Raw genomic sequence first — 24,270 nt, 5'->3', positions numbered from 1 at the left:
CTTGCCTGGCGTTCTGGGGCCCTCCCTGACCTCCGTCTGCTGTCCCTCCAGCGAGGTGCAGGCCCTGTGCCACCATCTGGCTACAGGCCCTGGACAACTGAGCTTCCACAAAGGAGACATCCTGCGGGTGCTGGGGGCGGCCGGAGGAGATTGGCTGCGCTGTCGCCGAGGCCCTGACACTGGCTTGGTACCGCTGGCCTATGTGACACTGACCCCAACTCCAAGTTCACCGCCTGGAAGCAGCCAAAACTGAGGCCTAGTGCATGCTGGTGGCCTCAGGGACCCTCATATTCCCCGAGACTCAGAGCCTGAGAGTCCTTCCCAAGCCCTTAGGCTTGGCAACAAATCGTAGACCGAGAGCTGGGGGCCACATGTCCCTGTGCCGGCACCTGCTCCCTGTGCTCAGTATTACTTACTCCTCCTCAGCTGCCCCAGCGACCCTGTCCAGACCTCCACCCGGGAGAGGACGGGAGGGCACAGTGCTGGGCTGCCAAGACGTTTCCTGGCCCATCTGGGCCAGTACTTCATGGGTGTAGACCAGTCTCTGGAGGGCGGTGGCCCAGAGGTCATTTGTGGGTTCACTAGGCTGAGTGACAATGAGGATGGATGACAGTATTGGGGCCAGAGTCCTAAGCCCCTCTGGCTGTAAATAGGCAGTGACCAGTTTCTGGTCAGAAGAGGAGGAGGAGCCCAGGCTTCTGTTTATGTATTTATTTATTTATTTATTTATTACACCTATTAATAAAAAGGTGCTCAGCCTCCAGACCATTTTCTCTGTGCCCCTCCCCCTCCCCGCCTCTCTTCCTTCCAGAAAGATCACTGGGATAGGATGAAAAGGGAGAACTTGAGGTCCAGGTACTTAAGCCAAGAGCTGTTTCTGAGTGGTGCCGAGACCCAGAGCTTCATGGGTGAGATGCCCAAATGTCCCGCCAAACTGGAACTTATACCCTGTGTGGTGAAGAGAGTCCTGTCATGTGTGGCCAGAGGCATGAAAAATCCACTTAATTCCCAGCCAATTGCATAGACTCTCCAAACCGCCCTCGGAAATCTGCTCCCAACTCCCTCAGCTGCCTCGGCTTCCTCTAAAGCTAAATCACAGAATCTGACATCGTCCTTATCTGTTTATTCCAGTTCCCCAAACCACCCCACCTGCACGTACCTCCCAGTTCCCAAAGCCTCTTAGACACTTCTCACCTGGCACGTAGCCTCCATAGTGAGGGAGGAGACCCAGGTTCTGGAAGTTGGACCTGGGGAGTGGGGAGGAAGGTTTGGGATCCTTCTGCACCCTGCCCCGTGAGCATGTCTGCCCAAATTCCTGCAGTGCCTGGTTGGTGAGCACGGGGAAGCTGGAGCCGAAGAGGAAGCGGGCACGGGGCACGTAGCCAGTGAAGCCTGGGGGGTGGGGGAGATGCTGAGACAAGACATCCTGGAGCTCCCCCCTGGGCCTGGGTCGTTACCCACGTCCTCTCACCTGACATGAAGAATTTCTGGGGATCTGTGTTATCCATGGAGTAGGGGGAAGCCTTGTGAGACATGTTAATGAAAGAAAGCTAGGACTGTAAGTTCAGGCACCCAGGAGACAGAGCTGGCAGCCAAGCCCCGTGTCCTGTACGCACGGCCACATTCCCCATGGTGACCCCAGGCCTGTGCACAGACTCCCATCCCACCACTCGCCTTCCCCTTCTCACTTGGGCCACCTCCTGCTTCAGCTCTGGCTCCTCTGCCTCCGGCCCTTGGCCTTCCTCCTCCTCCTTTCTTTCCTCGGCCTCCTCTGACAATTCATGACTCTCCTGCGGCCCATGCCTTTGCGTAAAATCATCCATAGCTTCAGCCCAAACCTGGTTGCGATTCTTGGCAAAAATGAACTGTGCCTGTGGTATAAAACCTAGCAGAGAGAAAGATGTGTTAGTATTCGGGACACATTCTCTGGGAAGGGGACACCCGTTCAGGACTCCATACAGACCTGTATACCCAGGGATTATGCTGGAGCTGAGTCTTTCATGCCCACGCCTGGGAGGTAGCCTCTCCCTGGAAATTACAGGGGAGCGTGGAGACTGGATGGGAGGCAGAAGTGTACGGTGGGCAGGAGGCCAGGCTAGACCAGGAGAGCCTCGAAGTAGCTGACCGGTCACCTGCCCATAGGTCTGGCCCATGCTGAACCGAAGTAGTGGACAGTGTCCAGTGTACCTGAAGCGCAGGACTCAGCCTTAGCTCCAAGACTGACCCCCACACCACCGCCATCCTGACACAGGCAGCCAGACCCTGCTCTTGGTGTATACTTGGAGAAATCGTGTATTTCCCTCTGTGTGTGTTTCTTTTGATCTTTGTACCCCCTCCCCACCCCAGGCTGGGATCAGGCAGGTACCGACCACCCATCACCCCCAGCTTTAGTCTGTAGGTCATTTTTGTTTCTTTGTTTTACCTACTAGAGACTGAACCTAGAGCCTTGTGCACGCCAGGGAAGCACTAAACCACTGAAACTGCTACTTCCCGAGCCCTGGAGCAAGCATGTCGGAGCCCTCCACCTGGGTTTCACCCCGTTTCCATAGAGAAGACAACACAAAGCTTTGTTAGACCCAGCTATTCTAGCCTCTCGTTTCCCCTTTTCATACAACGCCACAGGTACCCCCACTCTCAAACCAAGATGTCAGTCTGACCCAGGCTAAGTGAACCAACTCCTGTATCCCCAGACCCCTGTTCCCCAAAGCAAGCAGGAGAGCGTTGTGGGCAGAAGTCTTACCCTGGAATATAATGAGGATTCTGAGGGTTGAGCCCTGGGATGAAGGTGTTGACCACAGCCATGGGAACCCCAACAGTTCCTTCTATTTCCGTCCAGTGGGAACTCTGGGCTGTGTGTACTGTGTCCAGGGCTCCGGGGCCAGAGGAAGGGGCGGGGCCGAGGGTGGAGACGGAAGGCACTGGAGTGGAGATTGCTAGGGCAAAGCCGGCAGAGCTAGAGAGGAGCAGACTAATGCCAACCTGTCACGTGGGGCAAGGCTGAGGCGTATGCTGCCTCACTCCATCCCAAGGAAGCCTCTAGGTGGAGGTGAGGGGACAAGCCCCGTAGGGCCATCTGGCTCTGTGTCAGAAGACTTGCTGCTTAAGGCCCTTCCTGGCTGAAGAGAGGTGGCTGGGGCGCCCTGTGAGGCTTGTGGAAAGAGCTGGGGTTTCTGTAGAAAAAGGCTTCAAGGAGAACTTGAGTCATCCAAAGGGGAGAGCGTGAGGGTGGGAGGACTGGGGAGGGGGCGGGGGTGGACATGGGGGATCCTAGAGCTTCTGGCAGTATCATTAAAATGATTTGCATTAATAAAGGATTATTTCCTGGATGCGCTATAACATGAGTCATCCACTTCATCACTATGCTCTGCTTGGCTCAGCACCCTGTGGATGGCAGAACGCACTAATGGGAGTTCACAGGCCTTTGGGCAGGACTGAGCCACTGTATGCACAACTGCAGGGGGCACTGTTTACCCTGTCCGCTCTGAAGCCCACAGGAATGCATACAGATGTTTATTTTTCCAGGGCAGGCCAAGCGCACGCCAGGAAAGCCCTCTACTGCTCACGTGTGTGCCCCAGGGCACAGATATCTTTTAATTCAGAAGAGTGTAACGCCAGAATTGTGGCGTATGGGCAAGAACTGGGACATGAGGCCAGGCAAGCTTTGACTCCTATCCTGAGGGCCTCAACCTCTTGGAGCAAGTACCTTAATGTCCTTTGGACCCCAATTCTCCACACTGCAGTGTGAAGGTTAAAATCCCTGAGCTTACTGAGGCTCTGAGGGTCAGTGACTGACTTTATGGTGGTGGTGCACACCTTCATCCCAACACTCAGGTGGAGCTCTGTGAGTTTGAGGCCAACCTGGTCCAGGAAAGTTCCAGGAAAGCCAGAGCTGTTATATAAAGAAACCCTGTCTAGAAAAAAAAAAAAAAAAAAAAAAAAAAAAAAAAAAAAAAAAAAAAAAAAAAAACCCACAAGAAAAGAGACTGACTTTCCTCTCATTGGCTCCCGATGCCTCAGCTTCCAACACAAGGAAGGTCAGTGAATGGTAACCCAGCGGATGCTCCCACTCAAGGGGTCCAGGGAAGAAGGAGACTCATGTGAGGATAAAGGGTAAGACCAGCAGACAAGTCAACTTTGCTTTAAAAAAACCAATCTAGAGTCTAAGCCTGGGCCTCTGGCCCTCTGGACAAGATGGAGAGGAGCTATGGCAGCTGGGAAAGGTCCTGGGGGAAAAGTCTTGGCTCGTCAGAAAGAGACACACAGGAGGAAGTGAAATTGCTTTCTGCCTCTAAACAGTCCTTGGTGTGATGTAGGAACACTTCAGCAAGCATCTCAAAACCCTTAAGAAAGCTACTGGGGACAAAGCCTCCGTGCATGGGGATGGAACAGATGAAGTCCAGCAGAAAGTCTTTGATAGTAACACTGAGCAGCTGAACTGACCAGCCTTTCTATTCCATTATTATACTTTCTTTTACTTAGAGCCAAAAGCATCATTACCTAAAAACTTTGAAAACTAAACAGGTGTAGTGGGTAGCTGGTCCAGCTTTGACCTGGAAATACCACCCCCTTTAAGGCTTCCGTAACTGTCACGCCTACAAGGTGGAGCCGAGAGAGGACCCCTGAAGACCTGAGATCCATATGGGCGAGCTCTCTTGGTTCCTGGATCCTGGACGCTGAAGGTAGACTGAGCAGAGTTCTCCAGAGAACACCGCCGGACTGCGCTTCACCTTTCCCAGACCCTGTAACCTATCCCTTCACTTGTAAGTTACCCCACAAAATAAACCTCCCTTTTAACTACGTGGAGTTGCCTTAATATTTAAACCAATAAACAGGCTCAAAGCTAACTGTGGTGGCACATTCCTCTAACGCTAGCATTTGGGAAGCTGAGGCAGGAGGATTGCCTGTCTGGAATACATAGCAAGACCCTGTCTCAAAACAAACAACTGACTCGGATTTCAACTTCACTCGATATGAACCTTGGCCACATTCATTACACCTCGGTTTTCTCAGCTAACACAGGAATAGAGATGTTACTACTCCATAGAGTAGCAAGTGGATGGCATGATACATACAGAGCACGCTGTCTGTTTTCTGCTAAGTTGCTAACTAAACAGCAACCCATAATACTTGAGAGGAATGGGACAAGAAGAGTCAAGGACAGTCACAGATGTAAGGGTTTAGGAGAAAGTTTGAAACTAAAAACCGGAAAGGTTAGAATTTGAAGCTGAGAATTAAAACAAGGGTGTTATTTTCTCAGGGAGTGGGGAGACTGAAGACAGGCCCATGTAGCCTAGGCTAACCTACAACTCACTATGTAGCTGAGAATGACCTTGAACGGCTGGGTATAGGCTTGGCCACAAACCTGCCCAGGGATACGATTTTTCTGTATTCTGCAGCACTTAGAATCAGAGCATGAGTTAAGTGAGACCACACGCTTAAGCCATGTGGCTCAGTGGCAGGTCACTTATCTAGTATGCCCAAGGCCCTGGGTCAGAACCCTAGCACTACAATTTTTTGAAAAGAAGAAACAAACCACGTAAACCAAGGAACAGGTTAGGGGCTAGAGACGTAGCTCAGCTGGTAGAGCGCCTGCCTATACACTTTAGGCCCTGAATTAGTCCCCACTGTTACATAAACTACGTGTGGTGCCACGCCCACACGTAATCACAGCACCCGGGAGACAGAAGAAAGAGGATGGGGTGCCAAAGTCATCCTGAACTGTACAGGGAATTTAAAGTGAGCCTGGGCTATATGAAAAACAAAACAGCAGAATTGCTTTAGATTTATGTTCTTTATGTGAGAGTGTTCCAGTTCGTGAGACAGCCTTATTATTCCATCTGTGTAAAGAGTATTCCTAAGCCCTTGAAGAGTGTGCTGACCTGGGGAAAGGGTGAACTAGCTAAGGAGGAACCTGCCTCTGCCCCCTCCCCTCCCCCTCCCCTCCTCCACCGGGTGTCACCACAGTAACAACAGCTCCAGGGAGCTGCCATACCCAGCGATCAGTGTTGGGTGTGGCATCCACCCACAAAATGAAGGTCCAGTTAGGAAAGCAGCAACAGCAGCTCGCCCACTCCACACAGCCTCCTGGGTCAGAACTGCAGTCAGCTTTCTGTCCTCCCCTCGACCCTGTCCAGGAATCGCTCTTGAGATCCATATGGCTCCCAGGTCAATCATTTGGTAAGTTAACGTTGGGCAAGCATCCATCTCTATCTGGATGAGCAGGGTACAGGGGCTCACACTTGTAACCCCAACACTCTGGAGAGTAAGGAAGGACTGCCAAGAGTCCAGAGCCAGCCTGGGCTACAGAGTGAAACCATTACCCACCACCAAAAAAGAAAAAAAAAAACAAAACAGTAAAAATAGAAAGGCATTAAGACCTCTAAAAAAATTCTACCAAAATTGCAACAAGAAATGAAAAGATGCCGGGCGGTGGTGGCTCATGCCTTTAATCCCAGCACTCGGGAGGCAGAGCCAGGCGGATCTCTGTGAGTTCGAGGCCAGCCTGGACTACCAAGTGAGTTCCAGGAAAGGCACAAAGCTACACAGAGAAACCCTATCTCGAAAAACAAACAAAAATAAATAAATAAATAAATAAATAAATAAATAAATAAATAAAAATAAAAAATAAGAAGTGAAAAGATTAAACCCCAAAAAGAATACATACAATATTTGTTAGTTAAAAAACAAAGCACTATAGACACCAGGGCATAACTGCAGGAGTTAAGAGAGAGAGACAAGGCCGGGCGGTGGTGGCGCACGCCTTTAATCCCAGCACTCGGGAGGCAGAGCCAGGCGGATCTCTGTGAGTTCGAGGCCAGCCTGGGCTACCAAGTGAGTCCCAGGAAAGGCGCAAAGCTACACAGGGAAACCCTGTCTCGAAAAACCAAAAAAAAAAAAAAAAGAGAGAGAGACAAGAGAATCAGGAGCTTAAGATCATTCCTAACATCCTTAACTATGCAGCAAGTTCAAGGTCAGCCTAGGTGGACTATTTGAAAAAACTACTATAGATAAAATAAAACTGTTTTAAAAGAAAAGACAGAATGATAGCATAGATTCGGATGCTTACCCCAGATGACATGAGACAAAATGGATATGCTGCTGTCAAAATTCCAGTTTTTCTTTGGAAGAGTGTTTCCATAATTGCTTATTAAATACATTGTAATAAAACACGAGCCAATGATGAGAGTGTGTCATACTCCAAAAATGATAATGATGCAACTCTGTCTGTGGTCCAAAGTGGAAGAAACTATCAGGATCAACGGGATCATTGCTGCAGGTTTGTGATCCCAGCTACTCGGGAGGCTAAGTCAAAAAATCAGGCCAGCTTGGGCTATGCAGTCAGTTCAAGGCAAGCCTAGACTACATAACGAGACCCTGCCTCAAAATGAAATGTAAAACGTGGCCTAGGGATACAGCTCAGGAGTAGAGCACTTGTCTGGCATGTGTAAAACCCCAAGTTCATACCCAAAAAGAAGAAGAAGAAGAAATTAACAGAAACAGTGATGTCTGGACATATCAGAGGAAAGATAATGATACAATATCTGCCTGCTTTGCATTTATAACATTCTCCAAATCCACAATAATCAATATTCATTGGCTATTTGTTTGACTGTTACAATGAAATATATATTCAAATACCCATGGCTTATTTATACAGCATTAAAGTTAGAGGACACATTGAAGGACTTCCATATCCAGAATTACGGCCAGAAACAAAAATAGAATCAAATCCACAGAAACTCAGATAATTATCAACTGTTTCAGATATTTATCAGGGTTTCTCTGTGTATCCTTGGCCGTCCTAGAACTCTCTCTGTAGGCCAGGTTGGCCTTGAACTCAGAGATCCACCTGCCTCTGCCTCCTGATTACTGGGATTAAAAGCATTACTGCCAACACCACCACCCAGCAAGGCCCTGGATTTCGATTGTCAAAAAACTTCAACATCTTTTCAAAAACTTAAGCATACATGACTCTGTCCTGAGAAGCCACCATTAGCCTTGTCTTAGTTAGGGTTACTATGGCTGTGATGAAACACCATGACCAAAGCAATGTTGGTGGGAAGGGTTTATTTAGCTTACATTTCCTGAAGCACAGTCCACTGAGGGAAGTCAAGGCAGGAACTCAAACAGAGCAGGAACCTGGAAGCAAGAGCTGATGCAGAGGCCATGGAGGGGTGCTGCTTACTGGCTTGCTCAGCCTGCTTTCTTATAGAACCGAGGACCACCGGCCCAGGGATGGCTCCACGCACAATGAGCTGTGTTCTCCCCATCAATTACTAATGAAGAAAATGCTCTACAGGCTTGCCCATAGCACCTTCCCCTGGAGACATTTTCTTAATTAAGGGTCCCTCTTCTCAAATGACTCTAGCTTGTATCAAGTTGACATGAAACTATCCAGCACAAGCCTGGACATCCATGGACATATCCAGCATACAAGATACATCAGAGTTATTTTACTACTTACAAGGTTCTGTATTTACACTTCAACAGTTTGACTATGATTGTAATTCCTAGAACATCCCCTAAGAAGTTACTAAATAGCATAGTACTATACTTATCTGTAAGTACAGTGCTTGGTTTAACATTAGAATATCACCTCCTATATCATTGTTTAGAATATGCTCTCCCTATTTTGAACTTAATTGGATCACTGGCGTTTGGGCAGGCATGATGTGAACCAGAGAAACCAAAAGCAGCTCACACAGACTTTTCTTGCCCCAAATATCTGGCAGAAACAACATAACAGAGGAAGAATTTTTTTTGTTCATGATTTCACAGAGCTCAGTCCATCATGGCAGGGAGTGTATGGAGGAGCAGCCACATCAGGTGGACAGTTCAGCCAGAGCAGAACGGCTAACAGGAGGGGCCAGAACAAGGCTGGCTACCGTTTCCTACCCGGCCCCACCTTGCACTCCACCTCCCAGTGGTGAACTCAACTTTTGAATCCATCAGTGGACTAAAGCACTGTTTGGAGAGGAGCCCTCAGGATCTAACCTCTGGAAACACGCTTGCCGACACTTCCAGCTGTGTACTTTAGTGAGCTCTAGGTGTTTTTAAACGCACTCAAGTTGGCAACCAAGAAAGCGCCTACAGATATGCCTGTGTTCCTGTCCTTCCCTTCCATCACCATGAGAACATGCCCAGGCTGGTCGAGGAGGGAAACGGAGGGAGGAGGAAAGAGTTCTACCTCTGGCGACGTTAGAAAGCCAACCTCACTGGACCACAGACTTGTGAGAGAAACTGTTGTCCTGTGGCACTGTTTGGGGTGGGGGTGTTTTGTTTTGTTTTGTTTTGTTTTGATTAGTTTAGTTTTTTGTTTAGTTCAGTTTAGTTTAGTTTAGTGTAGTTTAGTTTATTATTTAACGTTAAGTGAGTGTATTGCCTGCATGCATGTCTGTCTGTGTACCACATGCATGCCTGGTTCCTGAGGAGGTGGTTGACCTCCATGTGGTTGCTAGGAATTGAACCCAGGTCCTTTGCAAGAACAATAAGTGCTCTTAATCACTAAGCCAACTCTCCAGCCCCCTGGTTTAGTTTTTGAAACAGAGTGTCATATAAGTCAAGCTGGCCTCCAGCTCACTATGTGGCTGAGGCTGGCCTTGAACTCCTGATCTGCCTGCCTCTGCCTCCCAAGTAATTATAGTTACAGATATGTACCACTATGCCTGGCTAATCACTGAGATTTGATATAGCCTGTCACATGGCACTCTTGTGGTAATAGGTAACTGATATAAATTACTACCCAAAACACCCATATAGTAAACATTACACTTAAATGTTAAAAGCGTTCCTTCGCCGGGCGGTGGTGGTGCACGCCTTTAATCCCAGCACTCGGGAGGCAGAGGCAGGAGGATCTCTGTGAGTTCGAGGCCAGCCTGGTCTACAAAGTGAGTACCAGGAAAGGCGCAAAACTACAGAGAAACCTTGTCTCAAAAAACCAAAAAAAAAGTACTTCGCCGGGCGGTGGTGGCACACGCCTTTAATCCCAGCACTCGGGAGGCAGAGCCAGGCGGATCTCTGTGAGTTCAAGGCCAGCCTGGGCTACAAAGTGAGTTCCAGGACAGCCAGAGCTATATAGACAGACCCTGTCTAGATAGATAGATAGATAGATAGATAGATAGATAGATAGATAGATAGAGTCGGGGGGGTGGGGGGGTGGCGCATACCTTTAATCCCAGCACTCAGGAGGCAGAGCCAGGAGGATCTCTGCGAGTTTGAGGCCACCCTAGTTTACAGAGCAAGATTCAGAACAGGCACCAAAACTACACAAAGAAACCCTGTCTCAAAAAACAAAAACAAAAAAAAGAGGGAAAAAGATAGATAGATGGATGGATGGATGGATGGATGGATGGATGGATGGATGGATGGATGGATGGATAGATAGATAGATAGATAGATAGATAGATAGATAGATAGATAGATAGATAGATAGATAGATAGATGAATGAAAAAAATAAGGATCTAAACCCATCATCCCCAGGAAACTAACACAGGAAGCTTGCCATGAGTTTGACACCAGCCTGGGCTATAGAGTGAGACGTCTTTAAAAAGAAAAAAGTCAGGAACAAGGTAAGACTGTCTATGTCTCCGACAACCACTTCACACTTTATATTGGAGATCTTAGGGACGAGGTATGACTGTCTACTATCTACGACCACCATTTCACACTTTATATTGGAGATCTTAGACAAGAAATTGGAAATCAAATGTGTAAATGTTGTTAGAGAATATTTTAACTTGATTTTGAGTGCAGGTTTTGCACACACAGGTAAAACAATCAGACTTAATGTTTTAAAAAGATTTTCTAGGGTTGCAGGCGTAGTTCTGGTGAGAGCTTGCCTGGCCCTTGGTTGAATTCCCAGAAGTGAAAACAAACACACACACAAACAAAACCCTCTTTGTAGAGCAGTGGTTCTCAACCTGTGGGCCACAACCCCATTGGGGGGCCCGAACGACCATGTCACAGAGTCGCTTAAGGCCATTGGAAAACAGATATTTGCATTACAACTCACAAGAGTAGCAAAATTACAGTTATGAAGTAGCGATGAAAATAATTTTATGGGTGGGGGTCAGCACAACTTGAGGATTGTTGTAGTAAAGGGTCCCAGCGTTAGGAAGGTTGAGAACCACTGCTGTAGAGAATAAGTTACAGAAGGGCAAAGGCATCAGTTAACGTGGAGACCTAAAAAGGAGGGGGCTGCTTCAAGAGACCTGCCATGGGCACTGAGTCAGAGGTGGCGGTCATCATGCTGCAGACACATTCCAGAGGTGTCTCATGGTGTTTGCTGGTGTGCTGGATACAAGACAGGGGGCCGGGCTAGCTCAGCTTTTCCACTGAGCATTTAAGAATCTAGGAGGTGGGGACACATAGAGGACAGTTGGGACTAAAGCATTTGTGCCTGGCATGGTGGCGCGCGTCTTTAGTCCCAGCACTTGACAGGCAGAGACAGGCAGATCTCTGAGTGCTAGGTCAGCATGGTTTATCTAGCAAGTTCTAAGACAGCCAGGATAACATAGACCTTGTCTGAAAAAGAGAGAGAGAGTTTTTTTCTACCCACTGATTTGTTTTGTTTTGTTTGCGTTTCTTGAGATAACCCAATCTGGCCTCAGACTCTCTATGTAGCTGAAAACGACTTTGATTCTCCTGCCTCCACCGTCCAAGTGTTGGGATTATACCCATTCACTTTTAAAAAACAGATATTCAGGTGAAGAGAATGAGTGATCAATATGATTTAAGAGTCAAAAGTTCAGAGGCAAGATCGGGCCATGATAAAGAAACTGGGGTTCTTCAGCATAGGAATAGTATTTAACTTTTGGGACCATGATTTGACCCGCAGTGCATATACAGAGAAGAGGAGGGGTACTCCTGTTGGAGGGACAGGGAGTTGAAGAAAAACCAGCAAAGAACACAGAGAAACAGAAGCCAATGACTTATGAAAACTGTCAAGAACCGATGAAGAAACTGAGTCAAGACACAATGCGGCAGAATATGTAACCACATAGGGTGGTCAGTTATTTTTTATGCTACCATGATAAAATACCCTGACATAAGCAACTTAACACAGAAAAGGGTTATTCTGGCCATCATGATGTGGAATTCAAGGCAGCAGGAGCTTAAAGCGGCTGGCCACATCTGCAGTCAGGAAGGCGTGAGCCGTGAACGACTGTGCAGACTTTCTCTTCCTTATGCAGTCCAGGGCCCTAGCCCAGAGAATGATGCCACTTTCCATTAAAGTGGCTCTTCGTCCTCAACAGCCCTAATCAAGACCATCCCTCACACGTGTGCCTAGAGACCTGCATCCTAGACAATTCCAGACCCTCCAAGTTGACTGTCAACATCAACCATCACAGAACAATGCTAAACAAGTTTCCTAATTTTGGGCAATTTATCTTCAAATGGTATGATAAGATTTTTTTTCCACTTTTATGTGTGAGGTGTGTGTGTGTGTGTGTGTGTGTGTGTGTGTGCATGTTTTACATGTGTGTTAGCCCACTTGTGGGGGGGGGGGTTGATGCACATGCATGTAGAGGCCTGAGGCTAATATGAAGCATCCATCATTCCTCTTCCACTTTATTCACTGAGGAAAGGTCTCTCAATCAAACCCAGAGCTGGCCAACATGGCTAATCCTGCTAGTCAGCTGCCCTATGGGTCACGCTCAGTTATCATTCCCACATGGCATTTACATGGATTGTGGACCCAAACTCCCATATACATGCCTGTGAGACCGGCCCTTTAACTACTGAGCCTTCTCCCACCCTACAATAAGATTTTAAACTATATTATCTAACACTGCTTTCCTATCATATTACAGACAGATCTGATAGAGTGCTAAGGCCCATTGATCAAGGTGAAGGATACACAGGTGTCCGATGTACATTGTCATAATAAAGATGCTGGGAGAGGCTGTTTTTTTTTTTTTTTTTTAGGTTTTTCGAGACAGGGTTTCTCTGTGCAGCTTTGCGCCTTTCCTGGATCTCGCTCTCTAGACCAGGCTGGCCTCGAACTCACAAAGATCCGCCTGCCTCTGCCTCCCAAGTGCTGGGATTAAAGGCATGCGCCACCACCGCCCGGCGAGAGGCTGTTTTGAAAGGGGCAGCCATTGAGTATATTCAGTTGCCTGTTCTTCCCAATGTCAAATAACCATCTATTCCTAGTACTCATCTTTGGGTATAAGTGCTATTCCCTTTTCAACAAAGGAAAAATCACTGTGAAAACAGCTGACCCAGTTCTCGTCTAGATATGTACAAAATAAACATTTTCTAAGATAAAACATGTCTTATAAAATAGCAAGAAGCTGGGAGTGGTGATGTGTACCTTTAATTCCAGCACAAAGGATGTAGCCAGGAGGAGCAAGAGTTCAAGGCTAACTCTGGAAATCAATATGGCAGTTTCTCAGAAATTATCTACCTCAAGACCCAGCTATATCACTCTTGGTCATATACCCAAAGGACATCCTGCCACAAGGACACTTACTCAACCCTGTTCATAGCGGCTTTATTCATAATACCCAGAAAATGGAAACAACCTAGATGCCCCTCAACCGAAGAATGGATAGAGAAAATGTGGTACATCTACACAATGGAGTATTACTCAGCTGTTAAAAACAGTAACATCATGAAACTTGCAGGGTAATGGATGGAACTAGAAAAAAATCATTCTCAGTGAGGTAACCCAGACCCAGAAAGACAAACATGGTATGTACTCACTTATAAGCAAACATTAGCTGTAAAGTAAAAAATAGTCATGTTACAATCCACTGACCCAGAGAGGCTAAGTAATGAGGGCTTAAGGGGGGACCCAAGGCTCTCCCTGGGAAGAGGAAATAGAGTAGATTTTGAGGGTGGACTAGGGGTGGTTGGGGAACACCGAGCCTGAATTGGCCATCTTCTGTAACAAGGCAATGCCTCCAGGAGGGATTAGGATACCAACCCAGCCACAAAACCTTCAACCTACCGTATGTCCTGCCTGCAGAGTGTTCTGGGACTGGAGCCTAGCAGAATCCACATCAAAGAGATCAGAGAGACTTTCATCCAGTAACTGATGCGAGCAGGTGCAGAGTCAGTCCCACAGCCAGACATTAGCTGGAGCTCGGGGAGTCCTGTGGAGGAGGGGGAGGAAGGATCAGAGGAACCAGAGGGATCAGGGACACCATGAGAACACAACCCACAGAATCAACCGATTGAGGCTCTGGGGGCTCACAGAGATCAGGGAGCCTCTAGGGGTGTGACCTAGGTCCTCTGCATATGTTACTGCTGAGTAGCTTGGTGTTCTTGTGGGATTCCCAGCAGTGAGAGTAGGGGCTGTCTATGACTTTTGCCTGCTTTGGCGACCCTTTACCTCCTACTGGGTTGCCTCAACCAGCCTTGATGTGGTGGTATGTGCCTGGCCTTATTGTAGCATGTTATGCAGCATCTTGTTGATGTCCCTGGGAGGCCTGCCCTGTTCTGAGGGGAGACAGAAGGGGGACTGGATCTGGGGGTGGGGGACAGGACAGAAAACTGCAGTCAGGATGGAAGAATAAAAAAAAAATAAGAGTTTAAGGCTAGCCTCAATGACATAGCAAGTTCAAAGCTAGTCTGGGCTATAAGGGACCACGTCATTTAAAAAAGGAGAGAAGGGACAGGAAGGGAGGGATGAGGTAGGGAGAGGGGGAGGGAGGAAGAGAAGAAGGAGAGGGGGGAAGAGGTAGGAAGGAGACAGAAAGATGGAGAGTTATCTTAGTCTCTTGTTTCTGCCATAGACTATAAAAGACTATCTGGGAGACTGGGGGAGGCCAGCTGCACCTTTTCTGGGGTTCTTAGGAGGAGGAGAGAGGGATAAGAAAATATTAGATAGAAAGAGAGACTTGGAAGACAAGAAGACAGAAACACAGGATAGCTTTGGGAGGGCCTGGATCAACACCCAGTAGCCTCAAAAGTTTATTCCAAAGGTTTTTTGTAGCATGCCAAGGGGAGAGGCAAGAGACCTCCCCCTTGCAAGATCAAAGCACACCATACAGCCAAGTGTAGACCCTTCCAAACACCTGGTAACCACGCACATGGTCAAATCATCCCCTTATGCACCCTGCCGGGTAAAGCAAGCTCAGATTCTCTGACCCTGAGTAATTTGGGCCTCCACAAGACTACACAATTTATCAACAACAAGAGACATTGATTTAGCTCATGAAGGACAGGGATCCCAAGAACATGGTATTGGCATCAGGCAAGGGACATCACACTGCACTGTAACATGCCGGAAAGCGGGAATGCAGGAAACGAGACAGAGAAACTCAGGATGGATCTGTCCTTTTGCGGAGAACCCAGTCCTCAGATGACACCATCAGGACGTTCACAAGGGTTGTACCCCCAAGAGCTGGCCATCCCTATCATCTCCCAAGTGTCTGTCCCTCCTCTCAATAGCAGTTTAAGTGGCAATTAAAATCTGACATGTGTGTCAAAGGTGACATCCACACCATGGCATGACTCATGTCAAAAGAACCTGGTGCCGGGTGGCCATGGTGCATGCCTTTAATCCCAGCACTCAGGAGGCAGAGCCAGGCAGATCTCTGTGAGTTCGAGGCCAGCCTGGTCTACAGAGCAAGATCCAGGACAGGTTCCAAAGCTACACAGAAAAACCCTGTCTCAGGGAAAAAAAAAAAAAAAAAAAAAAAGAACCTGGGTTCCAACCTGGGGAGGTTCCCAGTGACCAAAACAAAATAGATGATCCAAGCATCGAAACTTACTTCAGCTTCCAACACCTGAGTTCATGGCATGTGTTCAATTATGAGCTGATGGTGCTGCGCACAAGAATCTTCACTGGCTCCCTTGGAAGAGGCTAGGACAGCAACACTATCCGAAAGTTGGTCGAAGGAAACATTTACCCAGCTTTTCCTATGAATTGGATCTCTGGGTAACAAATAGTAAACATGGAAACTGTTAGTTTTTTTGTCCCAGTGTCAGGCCCTAAGGAACCCCATCTCTAGGATTTATTCTGGCTCGGGGTTTCAGTGGCTGCTGTCAATCTGGTGAGGAGGTGCAACTGTGCATCTCCTGGAACAGCCTCACCAGGAAGGAGAGAGGACACCCATGCTGTGAACTTTCCCCATCCCACTGAGACCCCAGACTGTGAATGGCGCCGCTCACATTCTAGGTGTGTCTTTCCCCCATAATCCTCTCTGGAAATGCCCTCACAGACACCCCCTGAGGAGTGCTTCACTAACATAGCTGCTCCTCAACTCAATCAAGCTGATAAAATTAATCATTAATGAAAAGGGGTGTTCCCCTACCCCCTGGTACAGAAAATTGGAACCCAGGGCTTCAAGCATGCCAGGCACAAACTCTGCTACCCAGCCATATATATCCAGCTTGAAAAGTTTCCTTTTTTGAGGCAGTATCTCAACATACAGCCTAGGTTAGTCCCAAACTCAAAATCCCCCTGCCTCTGTGTCCTGAGTGCTGGTATTCTAGACGTGCACCACTATGCTCCAATTCTTATGGCTTTTTAATAAAATAATAATGATAATAATAATAGTAATAGTAATAATAACAATAAGTGCCTGGAGAGATGGCTCAACAGTTACAAGTACTGGCTGCTCTTCCAGAGGACCAGGGTTCGATTCCCAGCACCCACATGGAGGCTTACAACTCTCTGTGGCCCCAGTTCCAGGGAATCCAGTGCCCTCTTCTGGCCTCCTTGGGTACCAGGCATGTACACTGGGCACTGATATGCATGCAGGTAAAACACCCATACACATAAACCCATAAAAATTGTTAACTGATCATGGGAAAACACGGAGAGCGGACAAGAGATTTAAAAAGATTAAAAGCTATTTCAGGAGCAAAGTGAGGAGGTCATTTAGATTTTGATTAAAATAGACAACTTCGAAAATCCAACATAAAGAAACAAGTGAACTAGATACTTGATATTAAGAAATTATTGTTTGGGGCTGGAGAGATGGCTCAGAGGTTAAGAGCACTGACAGCTTTTCCAGAGGTCCAGAGTTCAATTCCCAGCAACCACATGGTGGCTCACAACCATCTGTAATGAGATCTGGTGCCCTCTTCTGGCCTGCGGTCATATATGCTGTATACATAATGAATAAATAAAACTTAAAAAAAAAATCCTTTATAAAAAAAAAAAAAAAGAAATTATTGTTTGGTTTGATGTTTAAAATAAGGTCTTGCTATGTGGCCTAGACTGGCCTCAAACTCGTGATCCTCCTGCCTCAACCTCCTGACAATTGGAATAATAGGTGTTCATCTGACTTTTAATTTATTTTTTATTATTGTGTGTATTATGATGCGAGAGGGCACACATGTCGAGACACATGTGCGGTTGAGTCTCTCCTTCCACTTTGCGCGCATTCCAGGCATCAAGCTCGGGTCTCCAAGTCTTTTGAAGCAAGCACTACCTGCGGGGCCATCTTGCCTGCCCTATTATTAGTTTTTAAAGACACGACAATGACACTATGATTGTGTTTTAATGAAGCACCCTTATTTTTATCGGTAATATACTGAAATATTTATTGATAAAATAATGCCATAGATACATACCAAATAACTGGGAGAGAGGGGGCAGACCTGTGGATGAAAGAAGACTGGCCATGAATTAGCCCCAGGAGAGTCACAGGCACAGAAAGTATCTGAAAGCAGGTAGTTCACATGTGAGAAAGAAGGTAGTATGTGCGTGTGTGTGTGTGTGTGTGTGTGTGTGTGTGTGTGCATACCTCCCACCCGCATCTTCATCAACTTTTGAAGACAGGTGACATCACCCATAAACTAGAGACCTAGCGGTGAACCGGCTGCAGCAGTTCCCCCACGGGGTTTCCTACCGCACCTCCCAAGCTAGTTACCATTCGCTCCTCTCTCTTATTAGTCCTACTTCAGTCTTTCATCCCCAGCAGAAGGAACCACCACACGGCCGGCCTTCTTCCGAAGCATTCTCCCTCACTACAACCGGCACAGCGCTCTTCCTAAAAGCAGGCTCTTCAGCCTGAAATTACCGTCACCGACATTAATCCTCAAATAATGAATGAAGGGCCAGAATCCAGTGTCGGTTAGGCTTACTATGCAGAGGTTAATTATTCTATAGGCGCACATTCCGAGTGTCTCCAGACCCTGCACAAACTATCGAAAACAAATTCCCTCCAGGCATGGTAACACACACTGGTCATCCCAGTACAGGAGTCTCATGAGTTCAAAGCCACCCTGTTTCAATCTCTACCCGAAAGATTGCAAATAGTTCTTCAGTTAACTCTAACTTAATGTGAAGAGACCAAAGTCCCTGGAAAAACGAACAAGCACTGGCCTACTCCGTCGTCTCCGGCACGACTGTCCATGACTCTTTTCCTCCCTCTCCAAACCTGCGCGATTCTTTCCCTTATACGGTGCACTCCCTCCCAGACCGCCTTGCACCCTCCCAGCCGCTCCTGCCTCGCTCCACTCCGCCGCGCGGTGGCAGCAGGCTCACGGATGCCCGGAGGCCCTCCGTCCGCCGGGGATCCAGCGACGTCACGCCACCCTGGCGATGATTGGCTGTTTCGCGACGACCTTGAGGGGAGGAGTCGGCGGCGGCAGAGCCGGAAACGTCGGGGGGGGGAACGAAAGCCACGTCCCGAGCCTGGGCGTGCGCACTCAGAGGGTGCCAACCGCTGCCCAGGCCTGAGCACCTCCTCCTCTGGCCTGACGGGGGCAGACTCGCGTCTACGCGACGCGGGGCGCAACCTGCTGGAAGGGTCACACCGCCGCGGGGCTAGGCGAGAGCGAGGGGAGGAGTCACCTTGAGAGGAGGGGTCACAACGACCGGCCGAGTCACTCTGGGAGGCCGCCCTCAGTGAAAGGGACACAAAGAGCAGGGGGTGCAGCACTGAGGGGCTCCGGGCACACACTGATGTGGCGGTGTCACCCCAAGGAAAGGTCCCCCTGAAGGAGAGCGGGCTGCGAGGGGCGGCGGCCTTTAAGGGGGCGGGGTCTGGCCCAGGGGGTGGGCCCCGGCGGAGGGCGTGGCTTCCCCGCAGGTGGAGGCTGCTCTTAAAAGAGGGTCATTAGGACAAAGAAGTGGGAGGGTGGTCCCCGGGCGGAGCCCCGGCGTCCGAACTTTACTCAGGGGACTCGGGATGGAGTGAGGAGGGGTCGGGGCAGGGCAGGGATGCGGCCAGAGGCTCCCTCCAGCCCCGGGTACCACGACCGCCCGAGTAGACAGGTGTTAGCGAGCCGGGAGATTTAGGGCGTCCGAGTCAGAAGACCCTAGAAATGGGCAGTCGGGGCGGGGCGCAGGCCAGGCAGGCAGCGGCGGGGTCGACCGGTGGAGCCCAGGGCGCAGGCGGCTTGGCGCCCGCCGCCCACCCTTAAGTCCCCCGGTTATTCACGGCCCGGCCTACGCGCGGGTGCGTACCTGAGGGGGCGTGGCCGGCCCGCCGCCCGGGCTCCAAGGAGTTAACCGCAGGCCGGGCCGAGCCCCGCCCCGGGCAGGCCGCGCAGCCTGAGCCCGGCGGCGAAGCGGAGCAGCAGCCGCCCGCCCGCCCGCCCGCCTCCGCCCGCGGGGAGCCCGCCCGCCGGCGCCCCGGAGCGCCGCCGCCGCCGCCGCCGCCGCCGCCCGGCCCAGGCCCAGGCCCAGGCCCCGCGCAGAGCGGAGAGCCGCGGCGTCCCCCCGGGCCCAGCTCGCCGGGGCGGCGGGGGCGGGTCCAGGACCTTCGGCAGGTCCTCGGTCCTCCCGGCGAGAGCGGGAGTCCCGGCACCCGGGATCGGACTGGGCCGGCGCCCATGGCGAGCGCGGCCTGCCCGGGTCCCGGGGATCCGGCCATGTGAAGCAGGCCCGGGCTGGGGGCCCGGCCATGGCCGGGGAACGGCCCCCACTGCGGGGCCCCGGGCCCGGAGAGGCGCCGGGGGAGGGGCCGGGGGGCGCAGGCGGAGGCCCGGGCAGGGGCCGGCCCTCGTCCTACCGGGCCCTCCGCAGCGCCGTGTCCAGCCTGGCGCGTGTGGACGATTTCGACTGCGCAGAGAAGATCGGGGCCGGGTTCTTCTCTGAGGTCTACAAGGTAGGACCCACAGGAGAGGGTAGAGGGGCGGGACCGAGCCTTGGACGGGAGGCTGGAACTTAGGGGCCCACAGCCTGGGTTGGAGATCCAGTACTTGAGCTAGCCACCCAACCTGCGGGGCACGCACCGATCCTTGCCGCCCCCAGGTTCGGCACCGACAGTCGGGGCAAGTCATGGTGCTGAAGATGAACAAGCTTCCCAGTAACCGGAGCAACACGCTAAGAGAGGTGCAGCTGATGAACCGGCTCCGGCACCCCAACATCCTCAGGTGAACGGCCTAACCTCTTGCTGGGCAGGAGGGGAATGGAAAGGTCCCTCGGGAAAGGAGGGGGGTGCGGTGGAGCCCGGGCTCTTACAGCCTACCCTTCTGTCCTCTCCATCGTCTTTCAGGTTCATGGGGGTCTGTGTGCACCAGGGGCAGCTGCACGCTCTTACGGAGGTAAGCATTAAGCGTAGGCCAGGAAAGAGGGAAGGCACCACACCTCCCAGTGGAAGTGTCAGCGGGCTTGGTGGATCTACAGGGAGATCAAAAAGGAGCCACCCGGGACAACAGGAGGCTTCCTGAACTTCCTTTGGGCAAACCACACACCAGAATCCTCAGCTAGAGTCATTCCTGAGAACAGTGTGACCCATAGACCTTTCTGCCGTGATGGAGATATTTTGTGTCTGTGTCTAACACGGGAGCCACCAGCCACACATAGCTAGACTAAAGCAGGAGCTGGTGTGACAGAAGAACTGAGTATCTGATTGTGTTTATATCTCGTAGCTGATATAGCTTAGCTACACAGTGCTGCTGTGATGGATAGGGCAGCCTAGGATGTAAATGGGAACCCTGGAGCCCAGACTCACCCTTCGGACCCTTGTGATCCTCCTGAGTGTCACCTGGCTTATGAATGGCAGACATAGAACACAGACTGAAGCCTTGACAGTCACTCCCCTCTTTTTCCCCCTGTGTCCCAGTATATGAATGGGGGCACCCTGGAACAGCTGCTCAGCTCCCCGGAACCCCTATCCTGGCCAGTCAGGCTCCACCTAGCACTGGACATTGCCCAAGGCCTACGGTACCTACACGCCAAAGGTGTATTTCACCGAGACCTCACATCCAAGGTAGGCTGGCCGAGGTGGGTGGGGAAATGAAAAAGGGTCTGTGGCTGTTAAGTTGTGATTGGCCTGTGGATGTTGACACGTGGGTAGTAAGTGCATTAGGATGTTGGGGTGACAAGGTGTTGGAAATTATTAAAGAACAGGGCTAGGAGTGCTCTGAGGAACTAAGTGTCTCACTGAGTATTGAATGATGTTGCAGTAATGGGGTGCATTGGAGAACTGGGAGGGGAGGTTGGGATGAGGCTGTAGTGATGCAGGGCTTTGGGTATATACTGGAAGACCAGAGAGCAGGTATGGGTGTGTGAGGATGCCTATATGTGTGTGTCAGAACTGTCTGGTCCGAAGGGAAGACCGAGGCTTCACAGCTGTCGTGGGTGATTTCGGACTGGCTGAAAAGATTCCTGTGTATAGGTGAGGTGAATGCCCTTCATACCCCAAGCCTCCCAAGGATCCCCTATACGTGTGTGAAGCTCCCAGTGACATTTTCTGTGGGTGGGGAGAAGGCTCACCCCATCCCCTTTTGCTTGGGGGAGATGTCTGAATAGAGGGTTCTGACCCCCTTCTCCTGCAGGGAAGGGGCAAGGAAGGAGCCCTTGGCTGTGGTGGGCTCCCCATACTGGATGGCTCCAGAGGTGTTGCGGGGAGAGCTGTATGATGAGAAGGTAAGAGCGTCAAGTCCCCCCAGAGTCCCTGAGACAGAGCCCCATCCAACTACAACCCTACCAAATAGTCAGGAACCCTCCCTCCCCGCCCTCTCCCATACCCCTCACTGTCACCTTCCAACACGAGATAACTGCCACCTCCTCCCCCTTGGCATGGTCTGTCTCCTGCCTCCAGGCCGACGTCTTCGCCTTTGGGATCGTCCTCTGTGAACTCATTGCCCGAGTACCTGCGGACCCTGACTACCTACCCCGTACTGAGGTGAAGTAACCTCCACAATAAGTGCCTCATAACCAAGGAGGGCTCCCTGGAGGTGGAGACGCTCACAGTGGGCACAAGCAGAACCCAGGGAAGGCTAACTTGGCAGCCCTTCCTCTGTCCCCACAGGACTTTGGTCTGGATGTGCCTGCTTTTCGAACACTGGTGGGAAATGACTGCCCACTGCCTTTCCTGCTTCTGGCCATCCACTGCTGCAGCGTAAGCATCACTCCCCTCCCTGACCCCATCCATGAGGTGTCTTCTAGGTCCCCGGGATAATGGGAGGAAAACTGACCTTCCTCCTGAGCCCCGAGTCAGCTGCCCTGTCTGTACCCATCAGATGGAACCCAGCACCCGTGCCCCTTTCTCTGAGATCACCCAGCACCTGGAGCAGATCCTGGAGCAGCTGCCTGAGCCTGCTCCCCTCTCCAAGACGCCCCTCACTAAGGCTCCCTTAACATACAGTCAGGGTAAGTGGGCATGACCTTGACCCAACAGAAGTCGTCCCACCTCTCCCGAGAGTCAGTCATCCTGAGGAGGCTGAGTGGACCTCCTAGTTGGAAGGGCTGGGGGTCAGGTGGCGTTGGGTGGGATGGAGAGGCGTCTTAGAGTCCAAGAACGCAGAGGTAGGAAAGGAAAGGTGGAAAGGTAGCTGGAGGAGGGGCTGGTGAGAGGCTTATCAGGTCAAAGGTGCTTGTAAGGACCCAAGTCCTGAAAGTTTCTTCTGACCTCTGACCTCCACCTACAGCTCCAATGTCCTATTGTTCACACAGGTGTACACACAGACACATGATTACCTTTTGTTTTCCCCTAAGGGAAAAAGGGGGCTGGAGTAGCAGCCCTCCCTTCTACAGCACCTAGAACTCCCTCTCCTAAGCTCGTGCCCCACCTCTTTCCTGGGGAATAAGGGCCTCACTCTGAGCAGATGCTGAGAACAGTGGCCACCGCCTCTCTTTGTACAGGGTCTGTCCCAAGAGGAGGTCCCTCGGCCACGCTTCCCAGGCCAGACCCCCGGCTCTCCCGCAGTCGCTCCGACCTCTTCCTGCCACCCTCACCAGAGTCGCCCCCCAGTTGGGGGGACACTTTGACACGAGTCAACCCCTTCTCGCTGCGGGAAGACCTCAGGGGTGGCAAGATCAAACTCCTGGACACACCCTGCAAGCCGGCCACCCCGCTGCCCCTGGTACCGCCGTCACCGCTGACCTCTGCCCAGCTGCCCTTGGTGACCACTCCAGAGACCCTGGTCCAGCCCGAGACACCTGCCCGCCGCTGTCGCTCTCTACCCTCATCCCCTGAGCTCCCCCGAAGGATGGAGACAGCACTGCCAGGTCCCGGCCCTTCCCCCATGGGCCCCTCGGCTGAAGAGAAGATGGAGTGTGAGGGCAGCAGCCCTGAGCCAGAGCCCCCGGGGCCAGCTCCCCAGCTGCCTCTGGCTGTGGCCACCGACAACTTCATCAGTACTTGCTCCTCGGCCTCTCAACCCTGGTCTCCTCGATCAGGACCTCCCCTCAATAATAACCCCCCTGCCGTGGTGGTCAATTCCCCACAAGGATGGGCTGGGGAGCCCTGGAACCGAGCACAGCATAGCCTTCCCCGGGCAGCAGCCCTGGAGCGGACAGAACCCTCGCCTCCCCCATCAGCTCCCCGGGAGCCTGAGGAGGGCCTGCCCTGCCCCGGCTGCTGCCTCGGCCCCTTCAGCTTTGGCTTCCTATCCATGTGCCCCCGCCCCACCCCAGCTGTTGCCCGCTACCGCAACCTGAACTGTGAGGCGGGCAGTCTTCTCTGCCACCGAGGGCACCATGCCAAGCCACCCACACCCAGCCTGCAGCTGCCTGGGGCACGCTCTTAGCAGCAAGGCCTACGATCTCAGGCTTCCAGCCTCGGCCTTCAGGATAGCCTGTAAGGACAGAGCGCACTTGCTGGACAATGCCAGCCCCAGATGGGCTGACTGGCTCTTCTCCCCGTCTAGGGGAGCCTCAGCATGGTCTCAATGGACAGAGCACTTCCTATCCGACCCCTTGGGTTCGCTTTCCCACGGGGATCACTGAACTAGACACAGCATTGCTGACACACAAGACTAACACGTGCAAATTATTTAAAAATATTTCAATAAAACTGCCTGGCTGGCTCCGGGCCATCCATCCACTCAGCGGTGCGCCCTCCTCCCCTGACCCATCTCCAGTCTGGGAAGTTCTTAAGGAAGGCCAAAGTCCTCACTCTCTTCCCAGGAAT

General features: G+C 51.1%; 3 protein-coding genes across 13 annotated transcripts in view; 2 read left to right on the top strand and 1 right to left on the bottom strand.

The window, feature by feature from the left end:
• Rusc2 (RUN and SH3 domain containing 2) overlaps positions 1-763 on the top strand; it is a 51,661-nt gene extending 50,898 nt beyond the window's left edge. For all 4 annotated transcript variants that reach the window (XM_052715661.1, XM_052715662.1, XM_052715664.1 and 1 more), the window contains one exon: positions 52-763. In XM_052715661.1, coding sequence (XP_052571621.1) covers positions 52-253 — 202 coding nt within the window. In that variant the 3' untranslated portion in view covers positions 254-763. The remainder of the gene's footprint in view (positions 1-51) is intronic.
• On the bottom strand, positions 697-19,501 carry Fam166b (family with sequence similarity 166 member B). 8 transcript variants are annotated; one of them, XM_052715666.1, is made up of 9 exons: positions 17,833-19,501; positions 17,534-17,622; positions 15,724-15,886; positions 13,956-14,583; positions 1,964-2,187; positions 1,689-1,885; positions 1,472-1,550; positions 1,195-1,392; positions 697-948 (listed from the first exon to the last, which is right to left on the bottom strand). In XM_052715666.1, exons 4-9 carry the CDS (start codon positions 14,078-14,080, stop codon positions 860-862), a joined length of 912 nt encoding a protein of 303 aa, XP_052571626.1. In that variant the 5' UTR covers positions 14,081-14,583; positions 15,724-15,886; positions 17,534-17,622; positions 17,833-19,501; the 3' UTR covers positions 697-859. The 8 variants fall into 8 exon arrangements, with proteins under 8 accessions (XP_052571626.1, XP_052571625.1, XP_052571630.1 ...); XM_052715665.1 differs by having other exon boundaries at positions 13,956-14,100; XM_052715670.1 differs by having other exon boundaries at positions 1,472-1,523; positions 13,956-14,100.
• A 72-nt stretch (positions 19,502-19,573) lies between these two features.
• Tesk1 (testis associated actin remodelling kinase 1) lies at positions 19,574-24,187 on the top strand. The gene is made up of 10 exons (XM_052717732.1): positions 19,574-20,016; positions 20,163-20,284; positions 20,407-20,455; positions 20,977-21,123; positions 21,449-21,531; positions 21,692-21,782; positions 21,958-22,041; positions 22,168-22,257; positions 22,379-22,508; positions 23,001-24,187. Exons 1-10 carry the CDS (start codon positions 19,813-19,815, stop codon positions 23,885-23,887), a joined length of 1,887 nt encoding a protein of 628 aa, XP_052573692.1. The 5' UTR covers positions 19,574-19,812; the 3' UTR covers positions 23,888-24,187.
• Positions 24,188-24,270: the final 83 nt, after the last annotated feature.

Source organism: Peromyscus californicus, unplaced genomic scaffold (genome assembly GCF_007827085.1).
Source record: "Peromyscus californicus insignis strain IS unplaced genomic scaffold, ASM782708v3 Scaffold_5__1_contigs__length_169319896, whole genome shotgun sequence".
NCBI classification, from domain to species: Eukaryota; Metazoa; Chordata; class Mammalia; order Rodentia; family Cricetidae; genus Peromyscus; species Peromyscus californicus.
Note: the sequence above shows the minus strand (reverse complement) of the source record. Positions and strands in the feature narration are given on the sequence as shown.